The 15,041-nt window shown below is 43.8% G+C and overlaps 1 protein-coding gene across 5 annotated transcripts; it reads left to right on the plus strand.

Moving 5' to 3' along the window:
- The first annotated feature begins 688 nt into the window (after nt 1-688).
- upf2 (UPF2 regulator of nonsense mediated mRNA decay) lies at nt 689-14,618 on the plus strand. Of its 5 annotated transcripts, none has more exons than XM_077006864.1 (22): nt 689-839; nt 2,084-2,461; nt 2,916-3,695; nt 3,785-3,945; nt 4,369-4,560; nt 4,653-4,808; nt 5,543-5,646; nt 6,269-6,354; nt 7,258-7,366; nt 7,507-7,620; nt 7,766-7,882; nt 7,968-8,153; nt 8,363-8,566; nt 8,763-9,038; nt 9,400-9,583; nt 10,806-10,957; nt 11,571-11,672; nt 11,799-11,897; nt 12,122-12,292; nt 12,539-12,680; nt 12,773-12,893; nt 13,720-14,618. In XM_077006864.1, exons 2-22 carry the CDS (start codon nt 2,085-2,087, stop codon nt 13,727-13,729), a joined length of 3,843 nt encoding a protein of 1,280 aa, XP_076862979.1. In that variant the 5' UTR covers nt 689-839; nt 2,084; the 3' UTR covers nt 13,730-14,618. The 5 variants fall into 5 exon arrangements, with proteins under 5 accessions (XP_076862979.1, XP_076862975.1, XP_076862977.1 ...); XM_077006860.1 differs by lacking the exon at nt 13,720-14,618 and adding an exon at nt 13,043-13,701; XM_077006862.1 differs by lacking the exons at nt 689-839; nt 13,720-14,618 and adding exons at nt 993-1,495; nt 13,043-13,701.
- Nucleotides 14,619-15,041: the final 423 nt, after the last annotated feature.

The raw sequence follows: 15,041 nt of genomic DNA on the forward strand, positions 1-15,041 counted from the left end.
CAGCAATATTGCACAACACTTTAATGCCATATTTGTAATTATATATATATATATAAACACCTAACGTCGCTTCCTTGCATCCTTTCATGTGGCTTGCATAATAAGCATTACATTGTGAAGTAATATTATGTCTAAAAGCATTAATAAATAGCATTTTATACTAGTAAGTGCTTTTTAATTATATAAACTATATCGAAGTTCTTTTAAAAGAATAACAAGAAACCTGATGTGAATAATAGAAATAAATCATTATTACATAACAGAAAAAGCAGGCATTAATAGCAGATGGGACCAGATGTTTTCCAGATAGACAGACATAATGGAAAGAAAGGAAATACATAAAAAGAAAACAATTTGTGTGTATCCATATTGATCTCATAAATATCGTTCGCAATATTTAGACCTTGACCATTTGTTAAGCTATAGCATATTGAACAACTATGGGTCTAGAATGATCTAAGAGAGAGAGAGAGAGGCAGGCACTGTTCATTCTACAACTTCAGAAGCACTTTGAGGTTACACAGCTGACGAAGGACCTCTGTCTAAAACGTCCTGTTTCTTTCTACTACCTCTACATCTGTAACATACCTACAGTACATTGCAGTTACTCCCGTGAATCTTCCGATACAAATAGTTATAAACATGTATGAGGGAAATACAATTATTTACATGACGTGCCAGGATCGAAAACACAGCTTTAACCCTGCTTTCAATGTTTTGCATTTTATTCAGGCGCACAACATGCTCCAATTTGGGGTCCTAACTATTAAAGCTATCAGAAAGAAAAAGTCAACCGTCCAACCGAAGCGAGCTTATGTTATTTTTTGCATACTTTGAAGGTAAGATAATGATGTTAATTAAAGGCAACGACGCACAAAAAAAACTTCTGTTGCTTTTCTGTACGTATCTCTGCCAGTAATAGCGAGGTTGCTGGTGCCTGTGCCATGTTTACACAACCCTGTTGAGACGGAGTGGCTAACGTTAGCTAGCTAACCTGCGCCAACGTTGACAGTATTGAGCGGACAGGCTAACTGACCTATTGGTCAAGTCGAGTCGTTTCAGCGTCCTGCTACGTGCGCTTAGCGTCCGAATTAGTCCCGCTGGATGTGGACGTCCGTCTGTTTGTGTCGGCCGTTTCGTGTTGGCGGAGAACGAGCGATAGCCGCGTAGCTAAAGTTTCCACCGCCCCCCCCCCTTTGGTCGCTAGCTGGTTAGCATCCAGTTAGCCTGCTAGCTCGCGTGCCAGTTATCGCTAGCGATGTAGCTGGTTGGATGACAAACGCGAGCCGCGGGTTGTTGGCCAGCCGTGCGGGACATTCCCGCTCGGGTTATTCCCCCACACGAGATACGGAGGTCGGAGTTCCGTTTGTAGACGAACATATCTGGGATATAACGGCTGGGCTAGCTAGGTAGCTAGCCGACAGCCCTGCATATGGCGGAAAGATTATAGCGCGTTCAACTGGTTAGTAAATACATTTCGAAGGGACTATAACGGGTGAGTGTATTATTGTCAGAACAAAACTACGAAATGAGACGATGTAACCCTGCTGAGGTACGCTGGGGAGTTGGGACAGCTGTCACCGCTACAGGTGCACGGCGCCGCCCTCGCGCGCTGGCCGTCGCGCGCTGGCTTACCTGCTGAATTCGGAGTTAAGGCTCACGAGCCCTTCCAGTTAAAACCGACCGTGTCCAAATCGCCCACCGTTGTATGGCCAGTGAGCTAGCTAGCTACATGGCTTAACTGACTTATATGTTTAGCTGGCTCGTCCTCGTAGTGTACGTCTGTTGTGACAGCTAGATACATCGACGTAGCTGAGTTAAAAATTAAGTTCAATGTCGTTAAAAGTTTCTGAGGCAAATGTGTAACTGTGCGGTATTCCTTTAGCCTGCGTGAACGAGTCGAGCAGAAGGGAACTAGCGTTTGTTAGGTGATCTTGAAGCCTGTGTTAGTCGTGTTGGTATTTGGCTATTTGAGTGAGTGCTAGCAAGTGTTCTGTTTAGCTCTGTCTGCTTGCTAGTTAACTCTGTTTACAGTTTGTAGAATGGCTAGCAAGCAACAATGATCTCTTTTTATTCTTTTTAGAATGCCTGCTGAACGCAAAAAGTCAGTAAACATGGATGAGAAAGAGACGACTTCCTTCAGCAACAAAGAGAGGGAGAAAGACAGAGATGGAGACCGGCGACCCAATTCCTCCCGAGAGGGCAAGGGCAAGGATGACACCAAGATGAGTGCCAAGAAAGATGGCAGCAAGTCTGCTGATGAAAAGAAGCGACGGCTAGAGGAGGAGAAGAGAAAGAAGGAAGAAAAGGAACGGAAGAAGAAAGAAGAAGAAAAACAAAGGGCTGAAGAAGAACAGAAGAGGAAAGTAGAAGAAGAGAGAAGGCAACAGGAGGAACAAGAAAAAAAACTCTTAGAGGAGGAAGCTAAGCGCCTGAAGGAAGAGGAGGCAGCTCGGCTGAAGTAAGATTTTTGGGATATTTGGGGATGCCACTGATGATTTCTTTCACATTAATATTCTGTATTGGCTCTGCCCATTTGTGAGCTGCTTGCAGTTTGGAAAACTGTTAGACCCCCTTAATGATCTGGTTCCCATCTCAGCATATCTCTGCATATTGTATTTGGAGACAAAATCAGAAAAAGTGCAGCGGTTTAAATTCCCCTACTCTGATCATTAACTGCCTGTTAACATCTCTCTGGAATCTGTCATATTGCTTGTCACAAGTGCTGTTTACCTATTTACATAGTTATTAGTCATTCTATTCACTGCAACACTAAACTTTTGAAAAGAGGATACACAAGGTAGATACATTCCTATATGACACTATCTTTAAAAAAATGCTTATAACCAACAAACATAAAGTCATAATGTGAGATTACAGAAACCATATAACAGATTATGCCTTTATGCTCTTAGGGAAAATGAGGAAGCTCAGCAGTTGCACCAGGAGGCTTGGGAAAGGCACCAGATCAGAAAGGAGTTACGAGGGAAGAACCAGCACGCCCATGAAGGCCGCCCCGAAGAAGCTTTCTTTAGCCGCCTGGACTCCAGCCTCAAGAAGAACACTGCTTTTGTCAAAAAGCTTCGCACCCTCACAGAACAGCAACGAGACTCCCTATCGCATGATTTTGCCTCCCTCAACCTCAGCAAGTACATTGGTGAGGCCGTGAGCTCTCTGGTTGAGGCCAAGCTGAAGATCTCAGACGTGGGCTGTGCCGTGCACCTTTGTTCTCTGTTCCATCAGCGCTATGCCGAATTTGCCCCACTCCTGCTAGCTACCTGGAAGAGGCACTTTGAGGCTCGCAAGGAGGAGAAGGCGCCAAACGTGAGCAAGCTGCGCACAGACCTGCGTTTTATCGCAGAGCTCACTATAGTGGGCCTATTCACTGATAAAGAAGGGCTCTCGCTGATCTACGAGCAGCTGAAGAACATCATTGGTGCTGACCGCGAGACTCACACTCATGTTTCAGTGGTGATCAGCTTCTGTAAGCATTGTGGCGATGATATCGCCGGATTGGTGCCTCGCAGGGTGAAAAGTGCGGCTGAGAAGTTCAGTCTGGCGTTTCCTCCCAGTGAGATTATCAGCACGGAGAAACAGCAACCTTTCCAAAACCTGCTCAGAGAGTACTTCACTTCTCTCACCAAACACCTGAAGAAGGATCACAGAGAGTTGCAGAACATTGAAAGACAAAACAGGTAAAGCGAATGGCACCTTCTGCCATAGTCTAATATAGATCTCTTACAGACTTTTGTAGGGCTGTAACATTTCTGTGTTTTGCTTCCAGGCGTATCCTGCACTCTAAAGGAGAATTGAGTGAGGACAGACACAAACAATATGAGGAGTTTGCTACATGCTATCAGAAACTGCTAGCTAATACTCAGTCTCTGGCTGATCTGCTGGATGAGAACATGCCTGAACTACCTCAGGATAAGACTGTTCAGGAAGGTACATCCAAATACTTACAAACACATAGGCACACACAAAAAAAACATTTTATAGTAGCTTCTGTTTTTCTCTTCTGTACCTGTCAGAGATTACATTCAGTTGAATGATTAGATACATTTTCTTTTCATGCAAATCAGTTTTTGCATTGTTCTTATTTGTAAAACTCATGAAATCTATGAATCTGATATGTATAAATGTATTTGGCCTGTAAACATATTTGAGAGTAAGTGCACACCCAGAAAGCAGTTCTAATTGCCGGATTCTTGGAGATATTTGCAACATGTTATCTACTTAAATATTGCCCCTATTGGAAGAACTTGTATATTGACAATTCTAAGCTGAGTTAAGAATGTGGCAGTGTGGTTTTTGAATACAGCTTTTACATTGTGTGTGTGTGTGTGTGTTCGTGTGTGTGTCTGACAGAGCATGGCCCAGGCATTGATATCTTCACACCGGGGAAGCCTGGAGACTATGAGCTTGACGGAGGAATCTGGGAGGACGAGGATGCGCGTAACTTTTATGAAAACATGGTAGATCTAAAGGCTTTTGTGCCTGCCATCCTGTTTAAGGACAATGAGAAAGCCAGCCAGGGCAAAGACAAGGAAGAAAACAAAGGTTCGTCACCGCCTGGACGGAGCGCTACCGTCACCACCAGACATGGCAGCGGTGATTGAGTCAAACTGACTGACACTTTCCTCCCCTTGCAGAGCCTAAGGAGGGGCGTGAAGGGAAGGAGACCAGCAGCACCGAGGAGCTGGAGCTGGAGCTGGAGGCTCTGGACATCACTGACGATCCTCTGGAGCTGGAACCTGCCGATGAGGCAGAGAATGAGGAACTGGCTAAGAAACTGCTGGATGAGCAAGGTGCATGTCTGTGAATGTGCAATAACTACCGTGTTATTATCAAACCCAGTGTCCTGTCTCTCCAGAATAAGTAGTGAAAGTGCTCAGAGTGAGAAGAGTGAAAATCTGAGATTTTTTATTTTAATATATGATCCCTCAAATGATGCAGCGTATATGACTGACACGTCTTTGGTATTTTCCCCCAGGTTATTTTACCTTAACAATATGGAATTTTGTAAAAGACATACAATTCACATTTAAAATTAAATGTGCTTACACAACTCGCATACAACTTTTCAAATACATATTGTTCTTGTGTTTTCTGAGCATAAGTGATATACTCAGGATGGACACAAAACTACAGGCTATGTGAAGAGAGGACAATTAAACAATAAGCTTAGCATTGACTACTTTGGAACAGTATTTCTCCAGTATATTTTATATATATGAGGATTAGAGTGAATGCATCAGTAGTGTCTTTGTGAGGGTCTATATGCTTAGCAATGATATTTTTCCATGCTGACTGAGTGAATGCACACAGGAAGAACAATGATGGCAGGATGATAGTTAAGTTTTCATGCAGAAATATTGAATTAACATATTTTGCATTTACCTGGTATGAATGTGGCAACTTGGCTAACAAATGTTAAGTAATGTTAATGATCTCTGTAATAAGTCCTCTGTTTCAAATAGTAATTGGTTCAGGGTATTTATATTATTACTTGGATTTTGTGTGTGTTTGTGTACTTTTGAAGAACAAGAAGATGAGGAAGCCAGCACTGGTTCTCATCTTAAACTCATCGTTGACGCCTTCATTCAACAGCTTCCTAATTGTGTCAACAGAGACCTGATTGACAAGGTACACACAGAAAGACGTCTTACATATTTAAACACTCAACTTACAAAAAAATCTGTATATTCAGCCCTGCCTGATTCCATTGATGTTTTTATGAGGGATTTAGGATGTACCCTATATGTGTATTAGAGAATATTAAAAAACATACTAAAAAGCAGTGTCATGCCAGCAACCATAACTATTAGTAGCACAGTAATTAAGTCTGTAAAGACAAGCTCATGATGGGTGACAGGAGCGTTTATTCTGAACATCTGAAGGTGGTGTGAGTATGGCGAGCATTAGTCTTGTTTAATAAGTAGGATGTCAGTTGGTCAGGGCAGCACATTGTTGAGGAGCATCTTTGGGGGGGGGAGAAACCTGGACTTGAGTGGCCAGTGTCTTCTGACAAAGAGCGGAGTAGCCATGCACCTGTATAGGCAGTGTTAGTGATGGGTGTCCTGAATAATACACCTCTAGTCTTCTGTTTCTGTACCAGACAGTGATGCTCCAAGTCAGGACATCATTAACTTTACATAATATGGTAGTTAAAGCCTTCTGTTTATGTAATGATGTACTGAGATTATATAGCATCCTTTGATCCACACATGGTCTGAAAATGAAATATGTTGTATCATTACTTGGCTAGGCTGCAATGGACTTCTGTATGAATATGAACACCAAATCCAACCGGAGGAAGCTGGTCCGTGCTCTCTTCACTGTTCCCAGACAAAGGTGCAACAGCTCTCCTGTCTGTGCATGTCTGTGGGCATCACTAACACTGTGAACATGTCTATAAACATCACTAACACTGTGAACATGTCTATAAACATCACTAACACTGTGAACATGTCTATAAACATCACTAACACTATGGAGATGTCTATAAATATCACTAACACTATGAATATCACTAACACTTTGAACATGTCTATAAACATCACTAACACTGTGAACATGTCTATAAACATCACTAACACTATGAACATGTCTATAAACATCACTAACACTGTGAACATGTCTATAAACATCACTAACACTATGAACATGTCTATAAACATCACTAACACTGTGAACATGTCTATAAACATCACTAACACTATGGAGATGTCTATAAACATCACTAACACTATGAATATCACTAACACTGTGAACATGTCTATAAACATCACTAACACTATGAACATGTCTATAAACATCACTAACACTATGAATATCACTAACACTGTGAACATGTCTATAAACATCACTAACACTATGAATATCACTAACACTATGAACATGTCTATAAACATCACTAACACTATGAACATGTCTATAAACATCACTAACACTATGAACATGTCTATAAACATCACTAACACTATGAATATCACTAACACTGTGAACATGTCTATAAACATCACTAACACTATGAACATGTCTATAAACATCACTAACACTATGAATATCACTAACACTGTGAACATGTCTATAAACATCACTAACACTATGAACATGTCTATAAACATCACTAACACTTGATGGAGCTGTTGCTCCACTCAGCCCCATGGCTAGAGTTTTTTTCTTTCTTCTTCTTCAGCCAGTCCATTTGCCTACTACAGTTTTGATTCTTGCGTGTTGGTTTCTCCTCACCAGGCTGGATCTGTTGCCATTCTACTCACGGCTGGTGGCGACTCTGCACCCCTGCATGTCTGATGTTGCAGAGGATCTCTGCTCCATGCTCAAAGGGGACTTCAGATTTCATGTGTGAATCTGCCCCTTTTTACCTCCACAAACCTACAGTCCATTACATTTGTTCTTCTGGCACAGTTAGATTGTCTCATAAGCCAGTATTGAGTATTTGTTGGTTTTGCATAATTAAGAAATGTTCTCTTTCCCTCCCAGGTTCGAAAGAAGGACCAAATCAACATTGAGACCAAGAATAAGACAGTGCGGTTTATTGGGGAGCTGGCCAAGTTCAAAATGTTCTCTAAAACAGACACTCTGCATTGCCTGAAAGTGAGAATTTTTAAAACACAGGAATACTTACAAACTGTGTACAAAGTACAATTTATTGACGCTTTTCTCTGTTTAGAAGTTCAATGAGAGTGTGTGTGTGTGTGTGTGTGTCTGTCTGTCTGTCTTGTGTGCCTATGATCTGCAGATGCTCCTGTCAGATTTCTCTCATCATCATATTGAAATGGCCTGCACTCTGCTGGAGACATGCGGACGCTTCCTTTTCAGGTCTCCTGAATCTCATCTGCGTACCAGTGTGCTTCTGGTCAGTAACACTTGCCACCACCACACCCCCTCTCTCTCTCTCTCTGTCTCTCTCTAAGCCTAACAAGGCTGTGTGTGTGTTTTAGGAGCAAATGATGCGTAAAAAGCAGGCCCAGCATTTGGATGCTCGATATGTGACCATGGTGGAGAATGCATATTACTACTGTAACCCACCACCAATGGAGAAGACTGTCTGCAAGAAGAGGCCTCCACTACAGGAGTATATCCGCAAACTGCTCTACAAAGACCTGTCTAAGGTTACTACTGAGAAGGTGTGTACCGCTCTGTAGTCCAAATCTACTGCTGCTCTTCACTCAAACTTGCACACACACTGTTGCCCTTCAGACCTTATCCACAGCACCTGATAACTGACAGAAGAAATCAGTCTGTGACATTTCCTGTTCTTGCATATTTATATCTGTCTAAAAAGTGTGTGTGTGTGTGTGTGTGTGTGTGTGTGTGTGTGTGTGTGTGTGTTTAGGTTTTGAGGCAAATGCGCAAGTTGCCCTGGCAGGATCCTGAGATGAAGAGTTATCTGATCTGTTGCATGGTGAACATCTGGAACGTGAAGTACAACAGCATTCATTGTGTGGCGAACTTGTTGGCCGGTCTAGTGGCATACCAGGAGGATGTGGGTATTCATGTAGTGGATGGGGTCCTGGAGGACATTCGTCTCGGCATGGAGGTGCGTGCGTGTGGGAGTGACTCTTATTTGCAGGCTCCTGGTGAAATGGTGGATAGACTTTAAGTGTATGCCAAGGAAACCTAGGGCTTCCTCATCAGTCTCTGAATTCAACTTATTTACATATCACGTTGTCATGCCTGTCTCGTGTATGTTCTTTCACTTGAGATAAAAAAAAAATCACGTCACTCCTTCTCAGGTGAACCAGCCGAAGTTTAACCAGCGGCGTATCAGCAGTGCCAAGTTCTTGGGAGAACTGTATAACTACCGCATGGTTGAGTCCGCGGTGATCTTCCGCACCCTTTTTTCCTTCATCTCCTTCGGCGTGAACCCTGACGGTTCCGCCAGCCCACTGGACCCCCCTGAGCACCTGTTCCGCATTCGCCTGGTCTGCACCCTGCTGGACACCTGCGGCCAGTACTTTGACCGCGGCTCCAGCAAGCGCAAGCTTGACTGCTTCCTCATTTACTTTCAGGTCAGTCTTCCTCCCTTTATCAGATGGTGCTGAATCACCGAGCTGTTTATGGCCTTCGAGATATACAAATTCCAGCAGGGCTACGTTACAGAGTGTGTAGGTGGGCACTGAATGTGATGTTAGGTGATAGGTTCTGGTGTAGGTAAATGATTGTTCGTAGGATACTGGAGACATGAATGAACAAGTTCTGTCATATGGTTAAAAAATTAAAAAATATTCGATTAAGATTCAGGATCCGTCATGACAAAATATGGTTACAATATGAAACACACGGGTGATTAAAAATGACTGGTAGTTTTTGTACCAACAAGAAACAACGTTATTTGTTTTTGTTTGTTTGCTGTTTGTCGTGTGTGTGTAGAGGTACATTTGGTGGAAGAAAAGTTTGGAGGTGTGGACTAAAGACCACCCCTTTCCTGTTGATATTGACTACATGATAAGTGACATGCTGGAGCTACTGAGGCCCAAAATGCACCTGTGCTGCTCACTGGAAGAAGCCTGCCAACAGGTCACTGACCTAGAGAGAGAAGTTCTCGTCAAACTGGGTATGTGTGTGTGAGAGAGGGAGATTGAGCGAGGGAGGGAGGGAGAGGTTGTACTAGTTAGGCCAGTTTATGCCTGCTCAGCAGCATTCCCATATGCATGTGGGAGACCTGTGACTCCATCATCGAGACCTGTGCATTATGCCCCTTCATTCATCCCTTCTTCACACCTACATTCCTGACTGGGAGACTGAATTTGGCATTCTTTCAACATGTGTAATTGTATCACGTTTTTGGAAGTGGTGGCTTAGTGTTGCAAAGGAATCCGGTCGTGCCCGTGTGTGTTTTTGTAGAGTTTTTACTCATACCTGGGCAGGTGTAATAGGAGAGTGTGTTCGAGGAAGAGTGGTACTGCTACCTGTGCATGTTTTGGACTGGTGTGTTTTCAGTTCCAAGCAAAAATTTCTGTTTTCTTTGGAAGGTATTTTATCAAACCTATTACATTTTATTTTTAGAGAATGCCAAGTGTTCTTTTGCAAATCAGTTTAACAGAGTGCAACATTGGGCTATTTTGAAATCAGATCACCAATTGAGCAATTAGAAAACACAGTGCTTATTTTCTGTACATTTTCCTTGTATCTCTGAGATGCTGAGTAGCTTCTGAAACATTGCACATAATGTCTATTGTTTGTTTTTACTTCGCTCCGCTTGACAATTAGCTTCATCTCATAGGCTAAGCATGTGTAGGCCCTGCCTCTTGTTGTACGTGGGAACGTCCACAGTGAGGGTTTCGTGTATGTCCGGACAAACTGGGAGTTTATACAAATGTTGTTTTTGTCCCTCATTTGTTTCACATACATAACTCAAATCTGATTTTCTATAGAGACTGTGGTTTAGGTCAGTGGGTGCTGGTCACATTCCACTCATATTTAGCAGTGTAATCCTGGGTGTAGGGGTGGGTGGGTGTGTGTGTGTGTGTGTGTGCGTGTGTGTGTGTGTGTGTGTACAGCAGCCTGTGCTTATTATTGAGGCAAAGGACACTAGAAAGCCTTTTATCTTGTTTTATGTAATGATTAGTCACAGTGTTGGTAGCAACTGAATAAAAAGGGAAATATGAATGTGCAAGATAAGGCCGTGAAAGTGAAGCAGGATGTCTTTGGGTTAAAGAGCACAACAGTGACAAAGGATCCAGCATCGAGGCAGGCTGGGTCCTTAGATACAGCTGCCTTCTATTGTTCTCACAATCAGTGTGACAAACACCACGTGTGTTGGTGGGCGTGTGCAGGTTTAGCCTCGCAGAAAGATGGCCGTTGCTCCAGCGCCATGGGGGAGGGGGAGGCTCTGGATGAGGAAGATGAGGATGATGACGACGAAGGGGGGGCAGAGACGGAGGAACAGTCTGGAAACGAAAGTGAAATGAATGAACCAGAGGAGGAGGTGAGTCCACCACAACATACAACTGTTCAGACTTTGTCAGATGGCTCCTATTTTGAATAATTTAAATCTGTTAACCATAAGACATTCTTTTATTCAGGCTTATTCCACAAAAACATACTCGTATTTCAGACTGTGCGCTGTCCTTAAAGTTCATAATATATCAGGTGGAGTCTAATATATGACCTGTCCTGTATAGACAAGCAATAGATCTGTAAATTGAGACGGGGGGGGGGGGGGGGTGGCTTGCTGGAGATGTGAATGTCAGTGAGGGGAAGTGAGCCTGGGTCCTGATGCTTGATTTGTGGCCCTGGTTTGTGTGCTCTCCGTCAGAGCCAGCCAGTTGTCCTGCCATTGTCACTCCTAATATGTTTACAACAGGTATTGCGCCGAACGGACCTCTTATTTGGTCATTGCAGATTTATATTTGGCTCTTTCACGTGGATTGTTGCCAGGAAACTGGCAGCAGCAGTGTTTTATGTCACAATACTAACAAACATATAAAGCAAAAAGCAAATGTGGAAATGGTTGTGTAAACTTTCTTAAGGAGCTTTTGTGAGAGATCCTTCAGTGTGGATCTTGAGATGTTGACTGACCTTGGTATGTACGCACACAGGAAGGCTCTGAGAATGAAGATGAGGAACAGGAAGAGGAGGAAGAGAACACGGACTACCTGACCGACTCCAACAAAGAGAACGAGACAGACGAGGAGAACAATGTGAGTACAGCGCAGGTTGGAGGATTATAATAAGGTGGAGACGATAATAAGGTGGAGTATTGTTGGAGTGTTAGTGGAGACATGGTGTTGAGTGTGTCTGGAGCTGTTTGCACCTTGGCTGTGTAGGAGGTGCTGATTCGGGGTGGTGGACTAAAGCACGTGGCCTGTGCTGAGGATGATGACTTTATTCAGGCTCTGGACAAGATGATGCTGGAGAACCTGCAGGTACATCGTTCACACACACACACACACTCACACTGAGAAGGTGGAGGTAATTTTGCAATAAATTTGTACTTTTCTTGAGAAAATACTGTTTCACTATTTCAGACTGACTATGGGTTTACTCCTGCTTGACTTTTGAGTGTGTTTTCTCTCTGGGTGTGTCCATTTCCGTGTGCATGTGGTGTGTGTGCGTGTGTGTGTGTCTGTCTGCATTTGCGTGTGAGCAGCAGCGCAGTGGGGAGGCGGTGAAGGTGCACCAGCTCGACGTTGCTATTCCACTGCAGCTGAAGAGTCAGCTGAAGAAAGGCCCCACCCCTTCGTGTGCAGGCGATACAGACGCAGACATCAGCGACACCATGCAGTTCGTCATGCTGACCAGGAAAGGCAACAAGCAGCAGGTCTGTGTGGGTGTGTGCAGGCTGAGGAATGTGTGGTTTTGGGCTAAAGCAGTAGGGTGTGTTCAGGAAGTTGCTTTGAGAGAGCAAACTACTGCACACAGATGTGTACACTGTTGAGCCACACATATGTACCCGCACACACAGAGTACTGTTGTACTCTACGTTTCTCTACTTCTTGCTCACCCCTGCTGGCCTGAGTTGTAGTTCTGTATACATCTCACTCATACCGTTGTCTTGTTCTTTTAGTTTAAGATCCTCAACGTGCCGCTGTCCTCTCACCTGGCCGCCAACCACTTCAACCAGCAGCAGGCGGAGCAGGAGGAGCGCATGCGTATGAAGAAGCTCACACTGGACATCAACGAGCGGCAGGAACAGGAGGACTACCAAGGTGAGAGGGAGGATACGTCCCCTCAGCTCACCTGGGAACGTCAGGGTCCAGGCCAATGTTTTTCATATTGCTGCCTTTATGTGTGCACGCAGAGATGATGCAGTCGCTGGCTCAGAGACCCGCGCCTGCCAACACGAACCGAGAACGCCGGCCACGGTATCAGCACCCCAAAGGGGCTCCCAACGCAGACCTTATATTCAAGACTGGAGGGAGGTACGGCATGTGAAGTGAACGATGGTGCACCACGCGCACCTCCAGCCTGCTGTACCGTTTGTGCATGCGTCTGTGTGATTTTCCATGTTTGTTCAGAATGACCAGACAGTATGGTGTGAGTAACTGCTGGTTGCTGTGTCTGTGAGCAGAAAGAATAGGGCGAATCAGCAGCGTGGTCACATGTGACTAAAATGGAGAGGGAGAGGAGTCAGCACAGCTAGGAAGGCAGTCATGCTGAGAGATGACAGCAAGTGATCTGACAACAGTCTGCTGAATGCACCCTGGAACTGTTCCAATACAGCTTTTCACGCTCACCTGCCTGCTCTCGTTATTCTAGACTGAGGGGACCACTGTAGCCACATATAAAGATGTTCATCTAAAGTTGTTTACTCATCTAAAGAGTGACTGAATTGTACAAATCTGATTCTGCCCCTTTTCCTTTTATTATTACTGAAGGCTGATTTTTTTTTTTCCTCTCTGAAGAAGCACCTGTATATATAGAATGTTAACAAGTTAGATGTTTTCAACGTGCTTTACTACATTTTCATTTATTGAATAAAAATTCTGTTCATATGTTTAATAAAATTTTACACAATACACAGTTGTGTGGAGGTAAGAAATTCAGCGATTGTACCCGTTCCTGCTTAGTGTACATTCAGTGTTCATCAGTGTACAAAGGGCTGTGGAGTGTTGCAAGATATGTGCACATTGTTTGCTAAGGGCTTTTTTTGCATGCTCGCAGGATTGCGTTCTGTATTCGGTTCTTGGGTGTAACTACGGTGGCTCCAGGTGACCAGACACACTAAAAAGCTGCTCTGCTTCACAGGAGACGCTGAGTGAGTGTACAAGCAAACACGAGAAGGCGAGAGAGAAACGGAACGTGAGCGCGTGGTGCAGCGGCCACCCCTGCAGAGACAGGGAGGTGTACCAGCAACAGACAGACCTACAGACTCCACCCTCACTACGGCCACCAGAGAGCAGAGCAGGAGGAGGAAGGTGGGAACCATCAGCTATAGAGCTGGGGAACTCATGACCAGTACAGCTCACACAGAGGAACAAGCACACACCGATACGAACAGACACACATTCAGACCACGACATGGACAGACGAGCTCCGGAGTGCAGGCTGCGTGGGGCTGTTCGTGGAAGGGTTGGTGTGAAAAGAGTTCAGTGGTTTCTTCTCAAAACTGATGCTGGTAAAGGAGCTCTGTCCTCCTAGCATCGTTACACGTGACAGCACAAGCCATCCTTCACCCACATGGAGGACAGTTCACTCGGCTTGGAACCATCTTTACAGTGGAAGGGCGGGAAGCCGGGCCATTTGTGCAGAAAATGAAGGAACAAAACTCTTTGTTCACAAAGGCAGCTTGAGAGCTGGAGAGTGAGAGAACTGTGGAATGTGCCCTCTTCCTCAGCAGAGGAGGTGTTAAACGGAGGCAAATGTTTATTTTTCATCTGAATCGTAGAACCTTTGCACTCCCTGAGCTGTCTTTTTCTTTTCTCTTTATGCTGTAAATCAGCATTTGACCATTGAACAAGTGCTTTCTCTGAAACAAGACTGATTTTCAGATTAATGACTAACACGTTTCTTTGTGATTTGTTTTCTCAGCTCAATAGCTTATACTTATCTCAGTATGACCATGTGCTTACAGAAGGCATTAGCCACAACACAAGCTGTATGTCAGTGAATAATTATATTACAGTAAAGTGATTTAATTGCTGAAACTGACTTCTAGTGTCTCATTTACTGTAATCCTCTGTTGACATTGAATAATATTCTATTAAAGGAAAAAGTACCTTCCATTGAGCATCTGGGCTTTGCCTCTAAAACCATGGGAATGAGAGTTCTTAAGTGAGGTGATGCCTAATCATGTAATTAAAAAGACAGACCTGTGTCCATATGTGGCACTTGGTTCTGGAGCACAGAAATGCAGTGTACTGAGTTCTGTCAGGCTGGTGTGGAATGATCATAGTCATTAATGGGATGCTGTAACAAATACAAAGCATTCCTTTGGTATGTCCTCATATTTTATTTTATTATTTTTTTTAACAGTAATTGGATGTAGCCTCTTGAATTGATACATTTGTAATCCTCAGTGACTCAGTAAGATGATCAAAAACATTTTGCTTATTTTACAGAATTTATCA

The sequence above is a fragment of the Brachyhypopomus gauderio genome, chromosome 5 (assembly GCF_052324685.1).
Source record: "Brachyhypopomus gauderio isolate BG-103 chromosome 5, BGAUD_0.2, whole genome shotgun sequence".
In the NCBI taxonomy this organism is placed as follows: domain Eukaryota; kingdom Metazoa; phylum Chordata; class Actinopteri; order Gymnotiformes; family Hypopomidae; genus Brachyhypopomus; species Brachyhypopomus gauderio.